This window comes from Pieris napi, chromosome 17 (assembly GCF_905475465.1).
Source record: "Pieris napi chromosome 17, ilPieNapi1.2, whole genome shotgun sequence".
Classification (NCBI taxonomy): Eukaryota; Metazoa; Arthropoda; class Insecta; order Lepidoptera; family Pieridae; genus Pieris; species Pieris napi.
Window position 1 is genome coordinate 4,911,557 of NC_062250.1, and position 21,398 is coordinate 4,932,954.

Genomic DNA, 21,398 nt, shown 5'->3' on the forward strand with positions numbered 1-21,398 from the left:
TTCATCTATGCGAGATTTTACAAGTCATACATGTTTAAAAAAGGCAAGCGAATTGTTTACCTCATTTTTCGGGATTCTTTGAAGTCTTTACAAAAGAACAGTTTTTGGTCAACTCTTGATTTCGTTATGATAATTTTTACATTCTAATCACGTTCTACTTGAGTCAAATTTAAGTACAACAGTTATAAATCACATTTAATGGCGTTCTTTGAGCAGGGGTTTAATTGATTTAATATAGAGACGTATGAAAAGACGGCTAACAAGTTGCACAAAGGGTAATCCATTTTATATTCATGTCATAATTTATTACTTTCTTGATTGTGGCATTGGCACTGAGTATTACCATTTAAATATTTGACAATTGACAAGACCACTTTAACAAAATTCTTTCTCCCTCTACTTTGTATGTTAGATTGATTCTACGATAGACTAGGCACTACGGTCGAAATACTATAGCCTGCGCCATAGGCGAAAAAAAAATAGTTAGGTTGAAGTAAGAAGTATTAGAATTCACAGAACCTAACCTAAACCTAATAATTTATTTCATGTCAGTGTAATAGACAAGATCTTCTTCTTACAGTGCCATCTCCTTTCGAAGGTTGGCGATCATCATGGCTACTCTAATTTTGTAGACATCTGTACGATTACTTGGTGCTTTGACCAAACCATTGCCTAAGATTCTTCAACCAAGATGTGCGTCTGCGGCCAGGTGTCCTTCTATCTGCCTCTTAGCCTGGTATAATTAGTTGAAGTAGCTCGTATTTTTTGGTGAAGATACTACATAATTTAAAGTAAAGTGTCTTCAGTCTGTATTCTTATTTTTGATGTGTAATTAAAATCGAATTAAAAAAAATAATATAACATATAATTGAAGTATATAAATACTCTTGCATCCGTTTAATATATTGTTTCTATATTCGACTTTTTAAACACAAGATTCATAATAGAAATGTAAAGGTCAATGAACTTAAGAATACAGTGCAGTTTAGCATAAGGGTCCCGTCGGTAACGGCTTGGTGTCAACCTGTTTTATTGATAGTGGCTGATAATCTTTGCTTTCTAGAATTAAATTAACTTACGGAATAACTAAACATTCTTTTCGTAAGTATACTATACATAATGCCGTAATAAAACGCGTAAATTTGTTCTATTTTAAAATTATTAATATTTTTCGCTTGACATGAGCCATTATTCATATGTCTCATCTAAAATTAATCGTCTGTAACTGCTCATTGTTTAAGATAGTGGAAGTATTATTTTAAATTTATTAGTTATACTATAAATAATATTAAAATGCAAAAACGTCTATAGCTCATATAATTAAATGTGAAATGCAGAAATACTAGTATATATATTCATAAACGTACTAAAAATCTGAAATTATTATTAAATTTGTTTTCCTTAACATTCTTTTCCTTATATTCATTATACTAACGTTATTATCCCATCACAGTTTAATCAGTCCAGATAAACAATTTCTTATAAATATGCGTTAATACTTTGAGACTTATTAATATTTCTAGACTTCAAGCAATTAAAAATAAAAAGCAATTTCGTCATTAACGCGTTAAGTACCAATTTCATTTCAATATACAACGCTTAATGCGGGATTTTATCAATTTAACGAGTAGTTTATCTTATTTTATAGCATTTAGACGCAAATATATCCGTAATTAGTAAAAAATCCACTTTGTTATCTATTCGCATTACAAGGTACCGTACAAAGCTCTTTAAATTACATTAAACGTCACCCACACATCGTTAAATAGTTAAAAGCTATCGTCCGATTGTAATTAAATTCAGAATCGTTTTTATTTAGGCCTAAATGCAATACCGCACGATCTGCCCACTTACGTCGCTAAGCGTTGTTCCAGACGCAAAAGGTTACAAGTGCGTAGCGAGCTTCGCGTGAAAAGCTCCGCAATAGTGGAGCTTACGTTCAGGAAAAGGAAAGGCACAGTGCCACAGGGGCGCTATAGCTGGCTCATTCATTCGCTTCCCAGCGGCGGTGGCGTGTGCACGTTTCGTGATACGCGATATTGTTCAAAGACGATCGCGAAAAAACTTTTAGTGCAGTGTCGAATGTTCTTTGTACGCACTTGAATATGAACAAGATTCTCTTGTGCTGTGAAATTAACTAAGTGAAAGACTGATCGACGGCTGGAGTATTCTGAAGAGGCTAATTAAGAGCTAGGCTAATTGGCGGGCCGGCGTTTCATGAAGGTGAGCCGACTTTTATTTCCGTTCAGCAATCCCTCTAATTGCGTCAATTAGTGTAATGCGGCGACAGCTTTGAAGAGGCCGCTTAATGATCTCCATGCTTGCTGTGCAGCCTTTGAAAAACTAATGAAAATAGTCTAATACGAATTGTGTCTGCCAGCGGAATAATTAATACACAGTAACCGTCTCACCCTACCATTTCATTTTAATACCACCAGTTGTTTTTGTATAATAATTGAAGGTGAACTCAAAATAATTGAGAAATAGTTTTAAATTGGAAATTGAGTTTTTTGTATATATTTGGAAATAAGTTGATACATTTGTAATTATACAGTACACTAAAGCAAAAATAGCACTCGATTATATTTAAAATATAAATTTAATTTAAGACTAAAGTCTAATAAGAATTAATTCTATACACAACGTGCAAGTTTTTCTCACAAAACAAATAGTTTATAATAATTGTAGAATAACCTACCTAACTAATTAGAATAGTTCAACAATTAAAAATATAATTGGAAACCATACATAATATTACTTTAAGTAAATAATAAATCAAACGTAAAACACAAAGTACAGATTATAAGATTAATAAACAACAAAGATTTTATAATTTATTTTCATAATGCGAGTAATAATTAATAAGCTAATAAAAATAATTGAAAGCTATGAAAATATTATTGAAATTGCCAATTAAGCGTAGTAGCAATTCTTTATACACTAATGAGCTCCCACAGATAATGTTTCCTGTTAATTTGTGTTTTCGTATCCATTTTATATCAGTCGAAGTATTTTAATTATCATTAGACGAACTAATGAGGTGATTTGCTTTTGTACAATTCACGTCTTGTATGATTAATATTTCTCATTTGTTCTACCAATGACGCTTATTAAAAGGCTGATCATGTCAAATTATATTAACCTTATCTTTGATCTAAGATTAATATTTATACAAATATAGGTAGTGGGTCATTCTTTGATGCGGTGGTATGCTTAATAAAGGATATTATTGAAATTAATAAGTCGCGATGTTTGTAGACGCCAACTTTTGTAACTCTCTACCATTAACATTCGTCGAAGTTTTATTTCGCTTGTACGATATCGGTTCAGATTATGTCATTGTACGATGATTTAAATCAAATTATTCAGTTGAATTAGGTTTAAATTTATCCTGAGATTTATCTGTTAATATAATAAAAACTAAACCTCGTTTATTTCGAATCTTTGCAAATGGTCACCACAAAATATTAAGGTTTGTTATATATAAATTTGTTTTTTCTTGTTACTCGATATCCTAACTTCCTTCAGTACCATTCGGAAACCCTTCCCGCTTCATGTTTACCAAAGTTTTCTATCCATAGCTTTATTTTTCCATTCGCTTCTTTACCTCACACCAAAATTATATGTTAAATAGTGGAAGACATGTTTAATTAGAATTCCTTATCAGCATAAATACAATAAAGATACTAGGCGTAGCCAAGGCGAGTATTTTTTTTAAGTTGAGTAACGTAACAAATTAACCGGCGAGAATCGACCGATAACATTTAATTTATTCTTTTTTCAAACCTCGGCTTCCTATGTTGTCCAGCCAGTACCAATTCATTGCCCATAGAGTCCGTACCTACGGACCGTACTTCGCGCAAACACACACGCAACTTTAACTCTTCAATTAACTTAAATTGTGAAACAAAAGAAAATCGTCGAAGTACTGCTTAATATTTGTTTATAACAAAGCGTAAATACGCGGACCAACCTTCTCAATTTTCAACAATTTCATCAGTAATTTAAAAACCGAACGAATAGTTTTATATTCTTAAAAAATGTTACTCGCCGAGCTCGTAGCGTTGTACCGAAAGCCAATTAGAATGGCGTATCCTGCTTGTTCATTCTCTAATTAGCAAGTGCCTCATTAGAGGTACATCATAGGCCAAAGAGAGTGCCATGCCTCATTCGTTTTAATTATAAACATTGCCTGGCTCTTATAATTACTAGCGACAATTAAACGACGGTGTTCTATTTCTTATCTCGCTGAATAATGGCCATTTATTTTGAGTTTACTCATTAAATTTGTGAACTTACAATTAATTTAACAGCTTGTTTTGTAAATCAATACATTTAAATATAAATTATATGTAAAAGTTGATATTGAATATGTTAGTCTCTAAATAAGTCCGAAAATCTCTTTTAACCTAAAAGAGAAGAACTGGCAATAAACTCTCCGCCACTCTTTTTAATCGCCAAGTTTTTTGTTTTACACAACATTTGTAAAGAGCTACAACCATTACACCATGTTCCACATGACATCTTAACTAATTATTAAATATTAAAATAAATTAAAAACAAATATTTGTCCTCTATCAGCAGGAGGCATTACTATTATACCATAGATAAAATATGTAATCCTTATTGATATGGTCTTCCTTATTGATAATTTGCGGTAAATAATAAGTCAAAATTTAAATGTTCGAACTTTTTCTCCTAGCGTTTGTTAAAAAGCTAGCTTTCCCTATCCCAATTGTATAACTATTACGAAAATTAACAAATATAAATGAGACATGAATTAATATTTTAAATATAAATTATACATACATTCGATATGATTGTTAATCTCCAGTGTCATCTACACTGACTAATCATAATCAAAAGGAACGCTGTTTCGTCTTTTGTTTTTATCTAAACATGTTTTCTAAAAACACGTTTGTTTACACTGTTATTAAATAGATAAATTAATTAGGCATACATTGCTACTGTATAAAATTTGTTGCATACAAATTAATTTCAGCCAATTAATATACCCGTTTTAATTAACGACGCTGTTAGTATAAATTAATCATTGGTCCGCTCATGATGACCGCGTTTCTAATATTAATTACATAGGATTATTATGTGTCAATAAATAATCACGTATTTCATATAGTTAGAGCAGTGTTGGCCAAGCTTCTGCGTGCGACTCTCATACCTGAGGTCGCAGATTCGATCGCATTTAACATTTGCTCGAACGGTGAAGGAAAACATCGTGAGGAAACCGACATGTCTTAGACCCAAAAAGTCGACGGCGTGTGTCAGGCACTGGAGGCTGATCACCTACTTGCCTTTGCCTTTAAATTGCCTTTTGGTAGCTGTCCCGTCCTGTAAGCTATGGGAGTAAAAGTCCTCCGTAACACTTAACTGTATAAAATCTTTAATTATGAAGGTTATTGGAAACAGAACGTGCGTTTCAAAACCATAGTTTTATCAAGACATTATTAATATATTATGTAGTTTAGAATATTTGATTTCCGGATGCATATTTATTTTCGTGAGACCCAAAAACTTACGTGTTTCAGGCACATAATGTTGTCAATTGTCAAAAATATTGAGCCGCCCGTGAAGAGTTAAAATTTTATATCCACTCAAGCGGATATAAGTCGATGAATATTGCGTTATGGTTTTAGTTTCAAGTAATCTCAATCAGTTTGATTAAAAATTTTACTTAACACTTGGAGTTCCGACCTCGCCCAGCTTAGGTTACATTAACTTAATCACGCGACCGTCATTTTAAACCCATTATTACTAAAATTGAGCTTCATTTATTTATTCTCATTAATTTTTTTTATAGATTCATTTCAATCAAATTAAGAATTTCCTTTCGTAAATTACAGTTTTGTAATTTTCTTTCACGTTTCAAAACCAGAGCGGTTTTACAAAGTATATTGAAAAATTAATTGTTCCATTTTTAAATATTAAATCTTAATACATATATATAAATAACGTGTCACGTTGTTTGTCCGCTATGGACTCCTAAGCTACTCAACTGATTTCAATCAAATTTGCACACAGTGTGCAGTTTGATCTAACTTAAAAGATAGGATAGCTTAGCTTGCATCTTAATTTATACCCGCAATATTATTTTATTGCAAATTATTTGTTTATTATTTGATAGTCACAATTCTAACAGATGGCGCTGTATTGAAAGTACCAACGTTTCACTTAAGCTACAATTTAATGTCATAGCAACAAAAAAGCATGGTGGTCCCCATGACTGGTTGCCTACCATTTCCCTTGAAGAGCACTATGTACAATAGAACCTTATAAAACCTTAGCCACAGCAACGCTTGGCCGAGTCTGCTAGTAAGTATTATATAAATTTTATTCACGACTAAAATTAAATCTAGAACTTGTTTTTGTTCTTATTTTAAATTTTAAAAATGGAATCGGTATCTGATGGATTCCTTATGTTAGCTACTGTGGTACAAGATATTGTCAGACTACTACTTAGTATACATTAATTATACTTGTTGTATTACACCTACCTAATTTATATGCTAAGTATTCACTCATTAAAAACACAACAAGAATTGTAAATAATTTTCCTTCAATTTAAAAGTGACATCAGCATATGAAAACTTAATAGTAACTTTCATTTTAAATTGTTATAAGTTTTCTATGTAACTAGTAATTAACATAATAAGGCATTTTAATAAGGGAAATTGACATACGGCCAGTGGCGACGCGGTAGGGTTGTCATTAGCGATTCTCTGACGCGGGGTCACCGGGCCCACTAATTGGTCCGCTCCATGGTTTTCTCTTTCCTGTATTGCAAACAAATTAGCACAGGCAACACTTGGCGGACTAGGGTTCACACATTGCGTATATTAAGTTAAAATAAATCCTCTCAATTTGTCTAGAACAAAGAACGATTTAAATTTGTTAGCAATTGCGCGTAAATAATGAAAATTATAATATATACAGCACTTTATACGCTTAACTTGGAAGTAACTGTTATGCAAATGAAACATTAAACGACAGGAAGTTGCGTACCAGAGCCACGTGTTGCGTCATGAGCGCTAACATCTCCTTTAATTGAATAATGGGTAAAATCAAGAGTAAGAGACGTGTTGGTAGAAGGAAAACGCCATTCGCAACCTGGCGCAGGAGAAGACAGGCTTCACGACACTGACGGCCAATCTCCAGCAATCGAAAGGCACCAGAAGAGGAAGAAATAATTAATATATTATGTAGTTTCAAGACTATTTATCATCTGTCATTTTATAGTGGCATGTAGTGACCTGTCTATGGTAGCTAGAACAAACGTCATTATATAAACGTTACCTTACTCTGTGTAAGTTTAAAATTCCCGTATAGTCCTTTTCATGAAAGAAGTCCCCCAGACGCGGCGCTGCAATCGCATGACGTAATGTTGCCATTTATGAGTAAACAATTTACCTATTTTATTTACATTTAGCAGATGTAATTTATCAAAATATTATTTTCTGCATACTTCGATGAAACAATATTCTGTTATGTAAAAAGTATATTTTTATTTACGTATATTAGCGGTGTTCTACCTACTTACAGGAAAAAGATGAGAAAATAGGGTAAAGAAAAGCAATACAATTTTTTATTCAGAGTTTTATTGCATAATTGTTGGATTACAATTTTTTTCGAAGTACACGCCGCTGTTATACCTTCGTTTGTAATTCTTGTTACAGTTTTCTCTGACACACCTGCAATTAAATTATGAACAATTAAAAATAATAATAACTTTAAGTTTATAATGCTTATGTAATATATGTTTTAATTTCAGTTACCTAGTTTCATCACGTTATGTATTTGTTCAATTTTGTCGCAAAAATGAATTTATATCATAAAAGTCCCATCAATACAGCAAAAAAATATTAAATGGCAACTCTAAAAAGTACCTGTTATGGCGGCAACTCTCTTCTGAACATTGTTTAGTGGTATTAAAACACCTTGATTCTTATGTTCCGCTTCACAGAACTCTTTCACCTTTAATATCATTTCTCGAGCCGAACTTTTTACAACTTTTGGCATTGTAATTAATCTTTAAAATGCACTAAGCTAGTTAAAAATTCACAAAAATCTACCACAACAAACGAACTTGATAACATCGACGTATGACAACATTGCCGACCTGTCAAATTTAGTTCCAAAAATCACCGCGGGACTTCTTTCATGAAAAGCACTATATATAACTTATTGATTGAAAGCGTCATATGCGCCGTTAGGTTTAATGAATATCAAGCGCTGCGTAATTTGTATTACTCATGATAATTATCTACATATCAAGCTAAAAATACCACTCAATTGACATGTTAATTACTTCCTTCCTTATCATTTCGGGAATAAAAAGTATTTATCGCCAGCCCTGAAGGTCACTAGTAATTAGGTTGTAGTCGGTGCTTGTTTTTCAGCGGCGGTTGCGCTTCCTCTTGTTACTTATTTAATTACAGGGCTGTCTTCTACTTGCATTAAGCTTTCGTTGAACATGCTGAAACAATATCAGCGAATATTCTAGAGCTTTCTATGTCATTACGTTTATAAATTATCACGTAAAATATCTAAGATCCAAAACGCGGTTAATCGGTTGTCTAATCTGTTCTTGCAATTAATTAATATTTATCTATGAATTAAGAAACAGGTAAACATAGATATTTAAATCAATTCATCAGTGTTGGCCTAGTGGCTTCAGCGTGCGACTCTCATCCTTGAAGTCGTAGGTTCGATCTCCAGCTGTGCACCAATGCACTTTCTTTCTATGTGCGCATTTAACAATCACTCGAACGGTGAAGGAAACCGACTTACCTTAGACCCAAAAAGTCGACGGCGTGTGTCAGGCACAGGAGGCCGATAACCTACTTGCCTATAAGATTAACAAAAAGTCATGATACAGATACAAATAGCTGAGCCCCGGACCTAAAAAGGTTGTAGCGCCACTGATTTAAATAAAAATCAATATTTTTATTTAAATCTATTCACAACGTTAACACGCATTACTTTGGTTAATATTTTTGATAATTCAATTCTTGTAGTACATATCATAAATATAAGCCACTATAAACTTTTTTTTATTATTTTATAACATAAACACATCTAATCTACATTTTCTAAAAATACCCATAGATTATGTACGTCTAAGTAGAAGTCAATTGTCAAACATATTAGCTAACTTATCTTTACGGCATAGTTTACATAATTGGAAAGTCTTGGTACATTGGTTTGTGGCCAGATAACCTCTTGGCGTGACTATGACGTACTGTTTGTATACAAAACCATTACGTCTAATGGATATAATAATCATTTATTTCCAAAAACAGTTTACATAACAATAACATATCCCAGACTACATGTACTGTGAAGCAATATCGGGAAGCATTAATTAAATAAAAAGTTAAATGGAACCAAATTAAATTAATATAATAGCTTATTATAAACTTGCAATATTTTATTTTAATTTTAATTGTTATTTGTGTTAGAGCAGTGTTGTCCTAGTGGCTTCGGCGTGCGACTCTCATCCCTTAAGTCGTAGGGTCGATCCCTTTGCTCTTTATTTTTTGCTGATGACGGAAAACGAAGAATAGGCCGACAACGTAAAAGGAAGGATGAACTGAAACTAACAGCAGGTTACAAGTGGAGAAGAGTCGCAAAGGATAGAAAACAGTGAAAAGGGTTAGAGGAGGCCTTTGCCATATGGCACTATGGACTCCGAGATATACTGGAGTGGAAATATATTAAAGACCACAGATCACAGAGTTTAGCAATATAAAGGCTATATTATTATTATTATTTATCCTAATTGCACTTATAAGTTTATGCTAATTAGTGTACCCTAATTGTGTAATACCTAAGTATTTATCCGTCGGAACGCAAAAGATAATGAAAATTAATGAAATATCCCTTTTTTATATAGCTGTTCATTCTTAGACCTTTAGAAGAACTAGTCCATAATTAAGTATTTCTTTTATTAATTACGGAGAAATATCGTGAAAAACTTTAGTCTTTCAGTCATCTGTCGACATACACAAATACTGGGTGGAAATTTTTAACACCCAAGCATTTGTGTAAGGAAAGTAGTATATGTACTTACTTTGAATTCGAAAATGTAGTCCGGATCCGAACCAGTTATTTCCGGTTATAGAAAAAAGTCATATAGTTTTTGCTAGCTACTGCATTTCCATATTTAAATTATTCGAATAATCTTAATTGATCGTAACAATATATTAATAAAAAAATAATAAAAAATTTAAATAACACGACTAATTGGCGGTACTGTGTTAGCTCGGATGCAAATACTCTGTTATTAGGCAGGTTAATTAAAGAGTTATCGTCCGTAATTAACCGGTTTCGGTACAGTACGTGTGCCCATAGCTCACAAACACCAATTAAGAAATTCCTCTTCATTAACTCAATTAGACTTATTTACGTCAAAGGTCGTGTGTTTACGGAATTAAAATGCAAATATTATATTTTTAAGCGACGACATTTTAAACTGCTTTTGCAAATTTATTATATTGTATGTTTTTTTGTAAAGGAAAATTCAAACGCTAAATAAATAAAACTGGCACTTATCGTATTGTGGAGTGGATTTGTAATTTAATTTACGTTTCTTATAAACATAGTTTGCACATTTTGAATTATTATTGTTTTTTTGATAGTTTTTGTAAAACAACATTTTGTGAGGAATCTGAGCAAATTAAACTAGTTATTGACTGCGTGATGCGTCATAGGTTGCATTATGCTTCTAATTTTGGTTCCCATATAACTGTTCATCCCTCATTTTGTTTTAGGTGTAGAATTGTTAATCAGCCTATTCAGCCCTTACACTCACTCATTCTGCTGGCTCTGCGATCCAAAATATCTTTTTTCTATAGAACAAGGTACACAGGCAGGTAATTCATCTGATGCCCATGGGCTCGCAAGTGCATTGCTGGTCTTTTAAGAATTGGTACGCTCTTCTCTTGAAGGGCTTTAACTCGAATTGGCTGCCGAAACGAGAAATTTCTAGCACTCCCTGTGCCACTCCCGTCAATGGCTATTTAAATGAGACTTAAGTATAAAAAGAATCATTTATTTATATATTTCGTAACAAATAACAATTATACGAAAGATATAGCCAAAGATGGAATATATAATACATACAAAAACGTTCAAATAATTACGAAAGGGAAAATACTTATTGGCTGTGTTGTGTGATGATGTGTATGTAGGGGTGTGCTCATGATGCATCATGCAGGTTATTTAGCGCTTAGGATATTCGTAATATTCGTATGGATAGCTTAAACAAGCCGAGGCTTAAATAGTGGTCTTTATATGTCCGGTCTGCGCGATATGAGTTTTCGTAGTTGGTGTAATACATGATTTTAGTTTATGTAACCAAATTTGATGCGTGATCCAAAATATTATTACTCGGCCGATCGTCACATTTTTTGGTTAGACACTTAGTTTTACTTCGGTTATGTTAGACGCATTTTTATTTTTTTTATACCTTTTTGTTATTTACTGCCCTCTAACAATTTTGACCAGTAACAGAAATGAACATAACATAACACGTTTTACGTAACTCCAAAAAATATGAGCTCCTTCAACTAATCATACAAAGCAAAGTGGTAAGTAGAAGGAGACCTGGCCGCAGACGCACGTCCTGGTTGAAAAACTTGAGACAATGGTTTGGTCAAAGCACCAAGTCATTAGAAGCGCGGCATCCAATATCAAACTAGCCATGATGATCTCCAACCTTCGCAAGGAGATGGCACTATAAGAAGAAGAACAGAAATGAAACAGTTGGTGTTGGTGTGTGTAATACCAGAATTCTTTGTAAATATAACGTAGGATGCCGCGACCCTCAGCGGGTTATCTGTATTAAGAACTATTGACGTCAAATATGAAACGTATCGTTGTCAGCGTCATTTGGTTTTTATAGGCCCACTGATAACCCTCATTAAGTTGAAAAACTCTGGCCATCAATGTGTTATCAGCTAAAGGACTTTCCGTAGATAATTAATTAACTAAGATAATACAAGCGTACAACATTGATGAACTGTGTTTTTAAGATCAACGATATAATATTACTTTAATGGTTTTGAATTATAAAAGGGACAGAAGTATGTATGTAAACTTGTAAACCCATAAACTCGTAACTCAGTTCTTCTACCGTAGTGAGATCCTACTAAAAGAGCTTCTATCCGAAGTTATTACGTAATTAGCTTAGTCTTGGCCTAGTGGCTTGAGCGTGCGTCTCTCATCCCTGATGTCGTAGGTTCGATCCCCAGCTATGGACCAATGGACTTTCTGCCTATGTGCGCATTTAACATTCGCTCGAACGGTGAAGGAAAACATCGTGAGGAAACCGGCTTGCCTTAGACCCAAAAAGTCTACTTGCTTATCAGATTGACAAATGATCATGAAACATATACAAAAATCTGAGGCCCAGGCTTAAAAAGGTTGTAGTACCGCTGGTTTTTTTCTTCTTCTGTATCAGTAGACATCTAAAGTGCCACTTGTTTTATAGTATTCAAAATGACAGCCATATTACGTAACATTATTTGGTTTAATCGCAATTTTAGCTTTAAATTACAACTCGACGGAGTAAAAATACTTCAATATATATTTTTTAATAAGCAGTTCTATCAAAATATCAGGTATTAGAGTGAATATTAAAGGTATGGACGTTTGAAAAACTCCAAAAACTGGGGAGCCGAAAGTCGAAGTAAAAACGTCTATTTATTGGCCGTTTCGTTTTGATTGCTTTCAAAGTATAGTCAAAGTTTGTAACGATGCCTCTTCGATACGTTTTATGCAAATTTCGTTAAATATAGGCTGGTCACACTTGTTGTAACTTGAGAAGAGTGGCCATAAAATAATTTTATATAAACGTGCATTTATTTTAATCAAATTAAGAAGCTTAAGAGATTTCATGGAAATAACAGGTAATTGTTTTTAGGAAAGGCGAGAATTGACCGATCAACAATGAAATTCACAATAGGGTTAATACCCTCTTGATAGAAAGCGCTCATTTCCTCTCGGTACTTCATTGGAGTAGCAAACATCGGTCGTTATGAACGGGAATGACGTTCGACGCCACGGCAATTTGAGCGTTCAGTGGTCCGGCGCGCACTAACACTCCACGAAATTAGTACCGATACATATCCTATTATTGTTTTATACTGTAATATGTTAGCTGTAGTTTACCAATAATGGAGTCTATGGCTCTGTCGTAAGCTGTCAATATGTCGAATACGAAGCCGACACAATTGCTGTCTCATGTTTGTACTTCAGTCAAGGCAAGGAAATTCTAAATTTGAAAGATCAATATTCTTTTTTATTAAGAATAAGGTATGTACTCTGTAGTTTATGTTGTTGCTTTAGTCTGTGCACTTATTTAAAATAAGAACATTCCAAACATTTTGATAGATAATTAAAGTAGATGAAAAATTGTTTCCGGTGATAATATATAGAAAACTGCCTTGAACTTTCGCTGTATAGATGTTGACATTTTGTGATAATTAAACGCATTCCTTGTCTCGCGTTAAAAACAATTATTTTGACACACATAATTGCGAAATAAACATTCTTGAATCAAGATTGCTATTCGCTTAAGTTACGCTCGTCGCCTGTGAACGTGATTCGTATGGAGTCGGATTTGCGTCGTTATTAATTCCGTTAAATTGAAAGCCGATCCGGTGGCACCGACTGCAATAATTACCAACCTGTTTCAACCGCGCTATATAATCAACATTACTAAGAAATTGTTTTTTAATGCATAGCGCGCAAATTAATTTGCATGCACGAATCATCTTGTAAGACTATAGTTTCTCGTAAGTATTATTTACTAGTTATTATTTATTCAAAGATCGATGGCAAGCTGTAAGAAAGTAATAGATAAAATAATTAATAAATAATACATCATTAAGAAGAAACACTAAGGTAGCAGATGTTACAATGAAAATATAATGGCAAGGTGAACAGAAAAGTGGAGCAAAAAGTACTAAATTGGCGACCAAGTTCCGATAAACACAAAGCTGCTCAGTTTAGAAAAAAACAAACCTCAAACAGATACACATTTGAGGCACAGACCTCAAAGGTTGTAGGTCCACTGGTTTCTTTTCCTTCTTCCTTAGGAAGTTAGCCAGTCTTCCATAGCCTTTCCATGCTGGTAAAAGAATTATGTAATTACGTAAAATAATAAACAGTCATAGTTTTTATGGCATTGAGCCTTTTTTGGTGTTTTCCTTCACGATGAACCACTAGGCCAACACTACTCGTAGCTATAAACAGTCTCTATTTAAAGTTGTCCATTTCAACACATAAATAAAAGTATCAAAAGTCAATCCGTAGCAATTTCGTGTATGAAAACGGAGCTCGATTCAATTACAAGCGACCATATATCATCGCAGCCGACGAACGATGTCGACTTGTTATTTCCACGACTAATGTTTGAGAACTATTGCGTGACCCCTAATTCAGATTTTTCTCTACAAAGCTGGAATGACGGCGATAAATTTTGCAACTTTTTCCCAATTGTATTGCAGTGAGAGAAAGACCTCCTTATATAGTATCAAACTCTGTACATTGTACATAGTAATTAAAAGTAAATTTAAAAAATCGTCGGACATTAATGTTCAAACTTCGGCAGGATCTACTACTCTACTTCTCTAGAGTTTAAAAAAAAATTAGTCTATTAATGATTATTATTTGATAATTTAATAATATATTTTAATAATGTAATGTTGTCGTGATAAAATAATATAAAAATTGACTATATAATGTAATAATGTAATGTAATAACTACTATGTAAAATTCCACCTATTACGAGTAATTATGTGAGTCAAATTTGCACGCCATTATGTGTGGCATAATATGCGAAGTGTCGATTGTACCACCATAATATTTTTGTACAATATTCTTGCAAATAAATTATTATTATTATTAATCCTATAAAATAATATAAACAAAGACTTAAGCATAAGATTCTCAGGAAAGCGTTATAAAATACGTAACATTATTCGCTTTTAATTATTTTACAATTGCAGATTAGATCTAGCATGCAATGAATTACACGGATGTATTAAATAATTATAAAATCAAACTCGTAAACCCGTTAAAATGTATTTCTATTAACAATAGTAAATCACTGAAAAACCCTTATAAAGGGGTCGATATTTACTTCACCTAAATCGTTTCCTGGTAAAAGATTTGTATTAAGAGTGGAAATGGGCGGAAAAACGTAATGCTCTAAGTGTATTAAAGTTGGTTTCCGCTGCGTGCCACGCCTGATGTATGGTTGCGTCGACAAATTGAAAACAGTAATGGACCCGCGAACCGGGCGTTGCACACAGTACACTTTTTAAAAATGGAACATTTTTTGACACCTGCATTACTAGCGTTTAATTATGGAATTCTTTTAAAATTTGACACAGAGCAAACAATAAAATACGCATTTATTATGTTTGAAGTTACAATAATACAGGCGAATCTGTGAATATAATGTGCATTTACACTCAAAAATAGTAGCGGTATTTCTAAGTAAGTATTCAAAAACAAATCCGTATTTGAACAGTGTAAAAGGTGCTTTCTATTAGAATTGTATTCAATATAGTTCCGTTCGCGCAGAAAATGGTTTGGGGACGCGTGAGCGCCCTTCGCTCGGAGCTTGTTTTGAAATTAAATTGATCTTGTGCGATATTAAATTATTTACCATTTCTATTAAATCAGTACATTTTTGTACTGTGACCATTGGATGCATAATTTTAACGTCATTCTATGTGTGATAAATTGTAATAAAAAGGTATTTATTTTAGTTTTATTTGTATAACATATTTGATTCCATTCAGAGATAATTAAAAATAAATAAAATTTAATCCTATTCTAATGTCAATTAAACCTAAATATAGTAAAATAATTATTAAATTGATGTATTTTTACTTTATATTTTGGAGGTGGATTATATATATAATAAACTGATTTTTGTATCTAAACAATAGAATTTAAAATAATTCACGAAGAAACGATTCCATAAACTAGCATTAGCTAAAGATTACCATAATAGCTTTCCACAAATCGAGTCGAAATAATACGGCAAAGGGCGGTTGTCCCTAACAAATAGTTATATTACATAAATAAGGGCGGAAGAGTTTAGTCGATACCAATCTGCGGACAGACCCAAGGGTTATTGCGAAATAAAGCGACCGGTAGCTATTCGTACAATTCACTATGAGTAGTTGGATAGAAATGTTGGCACCGAAAGTACGTGTAACAAATCAATCGTATTTTGAATATGAAATTAGTAAGGCCGAACATTAGCCCCAACACAAGCTTGCTTAAATTAAGGGGTAAGATGATTCTTTTCTTGTATTCATTAAGAAAACTGAAACCATAAGTCAAAAAATTCAACCGTCTTTGGTTTGAAACTTATTTATCTATACCGTATTACCGACAGCTTGCTCGCTTGTTTAGAAACCGTTTTACCGACTATTGTAATATAGAAATATTGTACTACTACTTTCTCTTTCTTTAAGTATTCTTACTAGCCAGTACTTAAAGTGGGAACACAAGAAAGTTTTATTTCTTTATTGAGTAAGTATTAGGGAAAAACAATGGTATAAAATATTTTAAAATATATTACAATTTCATTATAACTCAATCAAACAGCAATATAAATCATAAAAATAAAGCATAATTTCTTTTTCTTTCTTAAAGTAATATAACTAGCCAGTAGCATAAGTTTTTTGTCTGTGGTTGACATATATTGGATCACAAGAAAGTTTTATATCTTCATTCATTTCAGATGAGATAAATTATTTGAAAATTTATTTCATTATAACTAAATCAAACAGCAATATTAAACATAATATTAATTTATTACTCAGTCATTTAATGTTTTCAATTCCATGTAGTCTTATTAAATACGAGCAATAATATAAACAAATGCGATATATGAAAAACGATAGGTACTCGTGGCATCGTTAATTTAAGTCCGTTTAAAATTAGTTTTACATTTAAATTGTTGTTATCTTAGCCGGAGCCATGTTAGTGGTAAATGTAAAGTATAGTTTGTGGTTCGCTATCGTGGTTACTTGATATTGAAACGCGTCGCCGCCCACGTTAAGTCCTAGGGTTGACATCTTTCACAATTAGGTACATCATAAAATTTCATATGAATATTAACGTTTTCATACGAAAATGTGCTCTATAATGCCATTTTTAACGTGAAAAAATGCATTATAAATTAATTTATAAATCTAATTTTATAGATGGCAACCCTAGCAATACGGGTTGAAGTTACACTTCTATCCACCGTATCCACGGTACAAATTGAGCCGTTGACACACGATACGAATATTGCCTCTGTGATTTAATTACGCTTCACTATTTTGCTGCTATAAAAGTATTCCAATTTCGAACTATCTGTTGGTATTACGTATATTTTGTTTTTAATAAAGACCTACGTACGAGCTTTTGATTACTTCACTGTTTTTTATAGGTTTATTGAATGTACATGTAATATCCGATCGTCATTTATTTAGGACCCAATAATAAACGAAACGGCCATGATGACTGTCGTACGGTTTCCGCTGAAAGGGTTAGAAGACTTAAAACACAAGTAATATTGAGACGGTCAATCGAGGATAAGATCGCGTAACATCGCATACAAAATCTCGGCTCGAAAATAAGAAATGCAATCTTAAAGCGAAATCAAACAAATAGCTCTTCTGCAGTGACCGTTTCAAACAGTACGGGATCCAGCGAGGGAATCCAATCAACGAAACTAGTTCCACTGATGCCTATCGCTTGTTTCACATTCTAAGATTTGTTTCTCGAGATTAAATCAAAGGCGAATTACAGTGGCGGCGAAAAAGAAATATGGCGAGTCCGGCCCGCGCGGGGTGTCCTGCTGAAATTGCTTTTCAATCCCTCGGACTTTGGACTTGTAAAGAAGTTATTACCTTCCTACGAGATAGCGGCGGGTCCGACGATACGGATGTCTTTTTCATATGTAATATTCCTTTGCGTTTTATTAATAGAAAATGGTTTCGGGACACTGCGGTTCTCACTGATATTAAAATGCCTAAACGGATATTCATAAATTGAGCTATTGCGGGCATTTTTATTGTATCAATTTAATGTTTCTAAACCATTAATTATATTGTTATAGGACAACTTTTAAGAATGAAAAGAAGGTTCGAATTATTTATCAAAAAGTAAACATGACAGGCACATCACAAATACAGAATATGTAAAAATTATATATACAAGTTATAATTATAAAAGTGTCATAATTGTTTCACAGATAAGATTTTTTTATAATAGTACGCAACTTATTATTATGTATTATGTATCTCGTATCTCCATAACGTCTTCATAGCACTATTGGTCGCTTGGCTTCTAGATAATTCGATGGCTCTCATTTTTACTCGGGGAAAAGTTTTTACGTTAGACTGAGTCGTCACTCGTCAATTAATAGTAACACACATAGAAATCCACCTGACAGTATCCCATAGGACCATACTGTTTAGACAATGTGGTCCTATACATAATTATATTTTTGTTAATACAGAGCAAACAAATGTATAACTATCGTAGTCTGTGAAATGTGACAGCATACATACATATCTATAGTCTATCCGAACAACTGTCAAGTTTTTTCGTATGAAGTTTGACATTTGTTACCACTCAAGAAATACGATTACGTTGTCTTTCATATAAATAGCAGCAATGCACGCTTAATTAAAATATCTATTTCCATTACAGTTTTAATCCGCAGTCAATAACCAATACAGTGTTATTGAGTTATGAATCGATAAATATCCATACCTCATATCTGAATACGTATTGTTCAGTACCTGTGCAATGCCGTTTAATAATGATGCCTACTCTAATTAAGTCCACTACACCAATGTTTGGAATTAATTAGTGTATTGTTTAATTGGCATCTCTTGTTATCTGTTTGTTTGGATTATTTATTCATTAGTGGTGTTTGTGACAGCTGTTGCTGAGGTGGATATAATTTGTATTGATGATACCAAGTTTTGTTAAGATTCGTCTTAAATAAGATTGTAGGAAAGGACTCCTTTTTATTACAAATAAATACAGCTACAATCACTTAAAATTTAGTATTGTATCTGTATTATATATTTATCTCTTAGTCTGTAGCTGTACCTCTTCGACGTGAATGCACAGTTACTTAAAATTAGAATTTTATGCATATTTTTCTTTTTTATGCAAGTTGACAGTTGACAGTCATCAGATGACGGTTTTTGGTCAGAGACATGTCATCTTTACTGTGTTTTGCTTCGTTACAAGCAAGTCTAAATTAAGCATAAGAAGCCATGACAAAAACCAAGGATTCGAATTTCTGGATATCAAAAAGTTAATTGTAAACATATTCAATATACATATCTAAATTATTTCAAATGAACAAAAGAAACACATTTAAATATAAAAGATTTTAATTCCTTAACCCAAAAGGCAACTCCCGTTACTAACCTAGAAATTAAAAAAAATTGAATGATTAGTGACAGTTAGGCAAATGGGCGCGTGTCAGCCACAGCGCTGCGCGGGACAATATGGGCAGCACAGTGCTTGATTACACCTGTCCATCACGATTAATAGAATATTGTGAGTGATTCAAATTGAATTAGCTCTCCATTGTGGAATTACCCGTGTATGTTTCGTATGGAGTATTGGTTTTGAATATTTAGTAGCCAATTTAGATCGAGTTCCTATTGTGATTTTGTAATAGACCTATGTTTTATGGATTCTCATTATAATTGCAATGTTACGTTTGTCTAATTAGGGCTGAGGTATTTTAATAACCGATATTGTAGTATGCGTGAGATATTTATAGCTAAATTCAGTTGGGCATTGTGGCTCTGCGCCCTTGACTTGCGAAGTGGTAGTAAATTTTGAATTTATTTAACATTTTTCTGCTGTCGTTCAGTGTACTTGTTAACCTATATGAATAAAGTTATTTTGAGTTTGAGTTTGATCTTAAGGTGTCGTATAACCGCGCTTCCGTGTTCAGTTCCTGTAAAAAAACATAATGAGTTGGTAAGTTACAAAGATTTAAGTCCTCCCCTTAAAAACAAGAAATGTGAGTCTCATTGAGAAGTTATCGCTTTGAATAGAGATTTTGGTCGGTTAGTTTAAAAAGTTCTCCATAGATCCTAAAAAAGGATTATCATATATTTTGTTACAGGTACAAAATACTCTTTCATCAATTGTCATCTAATCTATGTGTTCTAACTTATTACAGTATACGTTACTCAGTATACGTTGCATTAATAACCTTCTTTTTTTGAAGTCAGTCAAAAATCGGTCCAATCGGTTTCAATGAAAAAAACAGCAATTTCAAAAGCTAGAAATCTGATAAGAAACTATACTAAACGACTTACAGTTTTAGGCAAAAATTACATAAAGGATTAATTTCGTGTGATTTGTACAGTCATTTATCTTCCATAGACAGTATTAGTCTATGAACTTGTATACCTTTCACAAAAACGTAATAGATATGTTTGTCAAAGTTATTTTCCCCTACAGTTTTCCGATCAATTGAATACCAATAGTTAGATTTAAATACAGCCGGCCTATGTTTAGCCAGCTGCCGTTTGTTTAGGAGTATATTGGTTAATGGTTTTGTTAAATTTGTTTACGAATGCTTACAACTCAATAATATTGTTTATTTAATGCTGAATTAGTTTGTGTAACGATGCATTTCCTTTGTTATCAAAACATCATAATTAATAAGGCTAAATGTTGACGCTTGAATTACTGTATATCATATCAAATTATGCAATGTTTTTATATTTCATTAGTGGCTGTGGATAAATTATGTCATCATACTCTATGGCGACGCAGATTTCAAATTTGACGAAAAGACTCCCTCTCCACACATTTTGTTCGTGAATCGTGATAAATATCTAATACTTTTGCATAACTAACAGTTTTAGCCTATAAAAATCTATACGTATTGTGCTTAATGACAGCTAAATTAAAAATTGTAAATATTCTCAATGTATTCTTGTTCTTTATGTGATATTCAATTTAAATCAACATACAACCCTTATTTGTAAGAACTTAATCAGTCTAAATGCAGTCCGCACTTTCGTTTATTTCTGTCAAATGGTGTTTAGGCTGTTGTCAAATGACCTGAGTAACTGGAGTGAAGTTATAGTTAAAAATGTAAAATTTGTCAGATTTCGTTTTTATAAATAAGGGGGTAATTATTCTAATTTACTATATCTATTTGGTTAGAATTATTTTTATTTTCAGATGCTATACATATTTAATCCACTGTTTATTGCAGTTTTATTCATATTTTACAAAAATATTCAGTTCGAAATCTGCGCTGTTTCGTATTTCGGAAACTTAATTGCTCAAAAACTTGATCCATGTTGTTACC

The 21,398-nt window shown here is 32.8% G+C and overlaps 1 protein-coding gene across 1 annotated transcript in view; it reads left to right on the forward strand.

Annotated features, from left to right (window-relative positions):
- Positions 1-1,983: 1,983 nt before the first annotated feature.
- LOC125057882 (LIM domain only protein 3) overlaps positions 1,984-21,398 on the forward strand; it is a 58,519-nt gene continuing 39,104 nt past the window's right edge. The window contains exon 1 of the mRNA XM_047661812.1: positions 1,984-2,223. Within this exon, the coding sequence (XP_047517768.1) occupies positions 2,218-2,223 (6 nt within the window). The 5' untranslated portion in view covers positions 1,984-2,217. The remainder of the gene's footprint in view (positions 2,224-21,398) is intronic.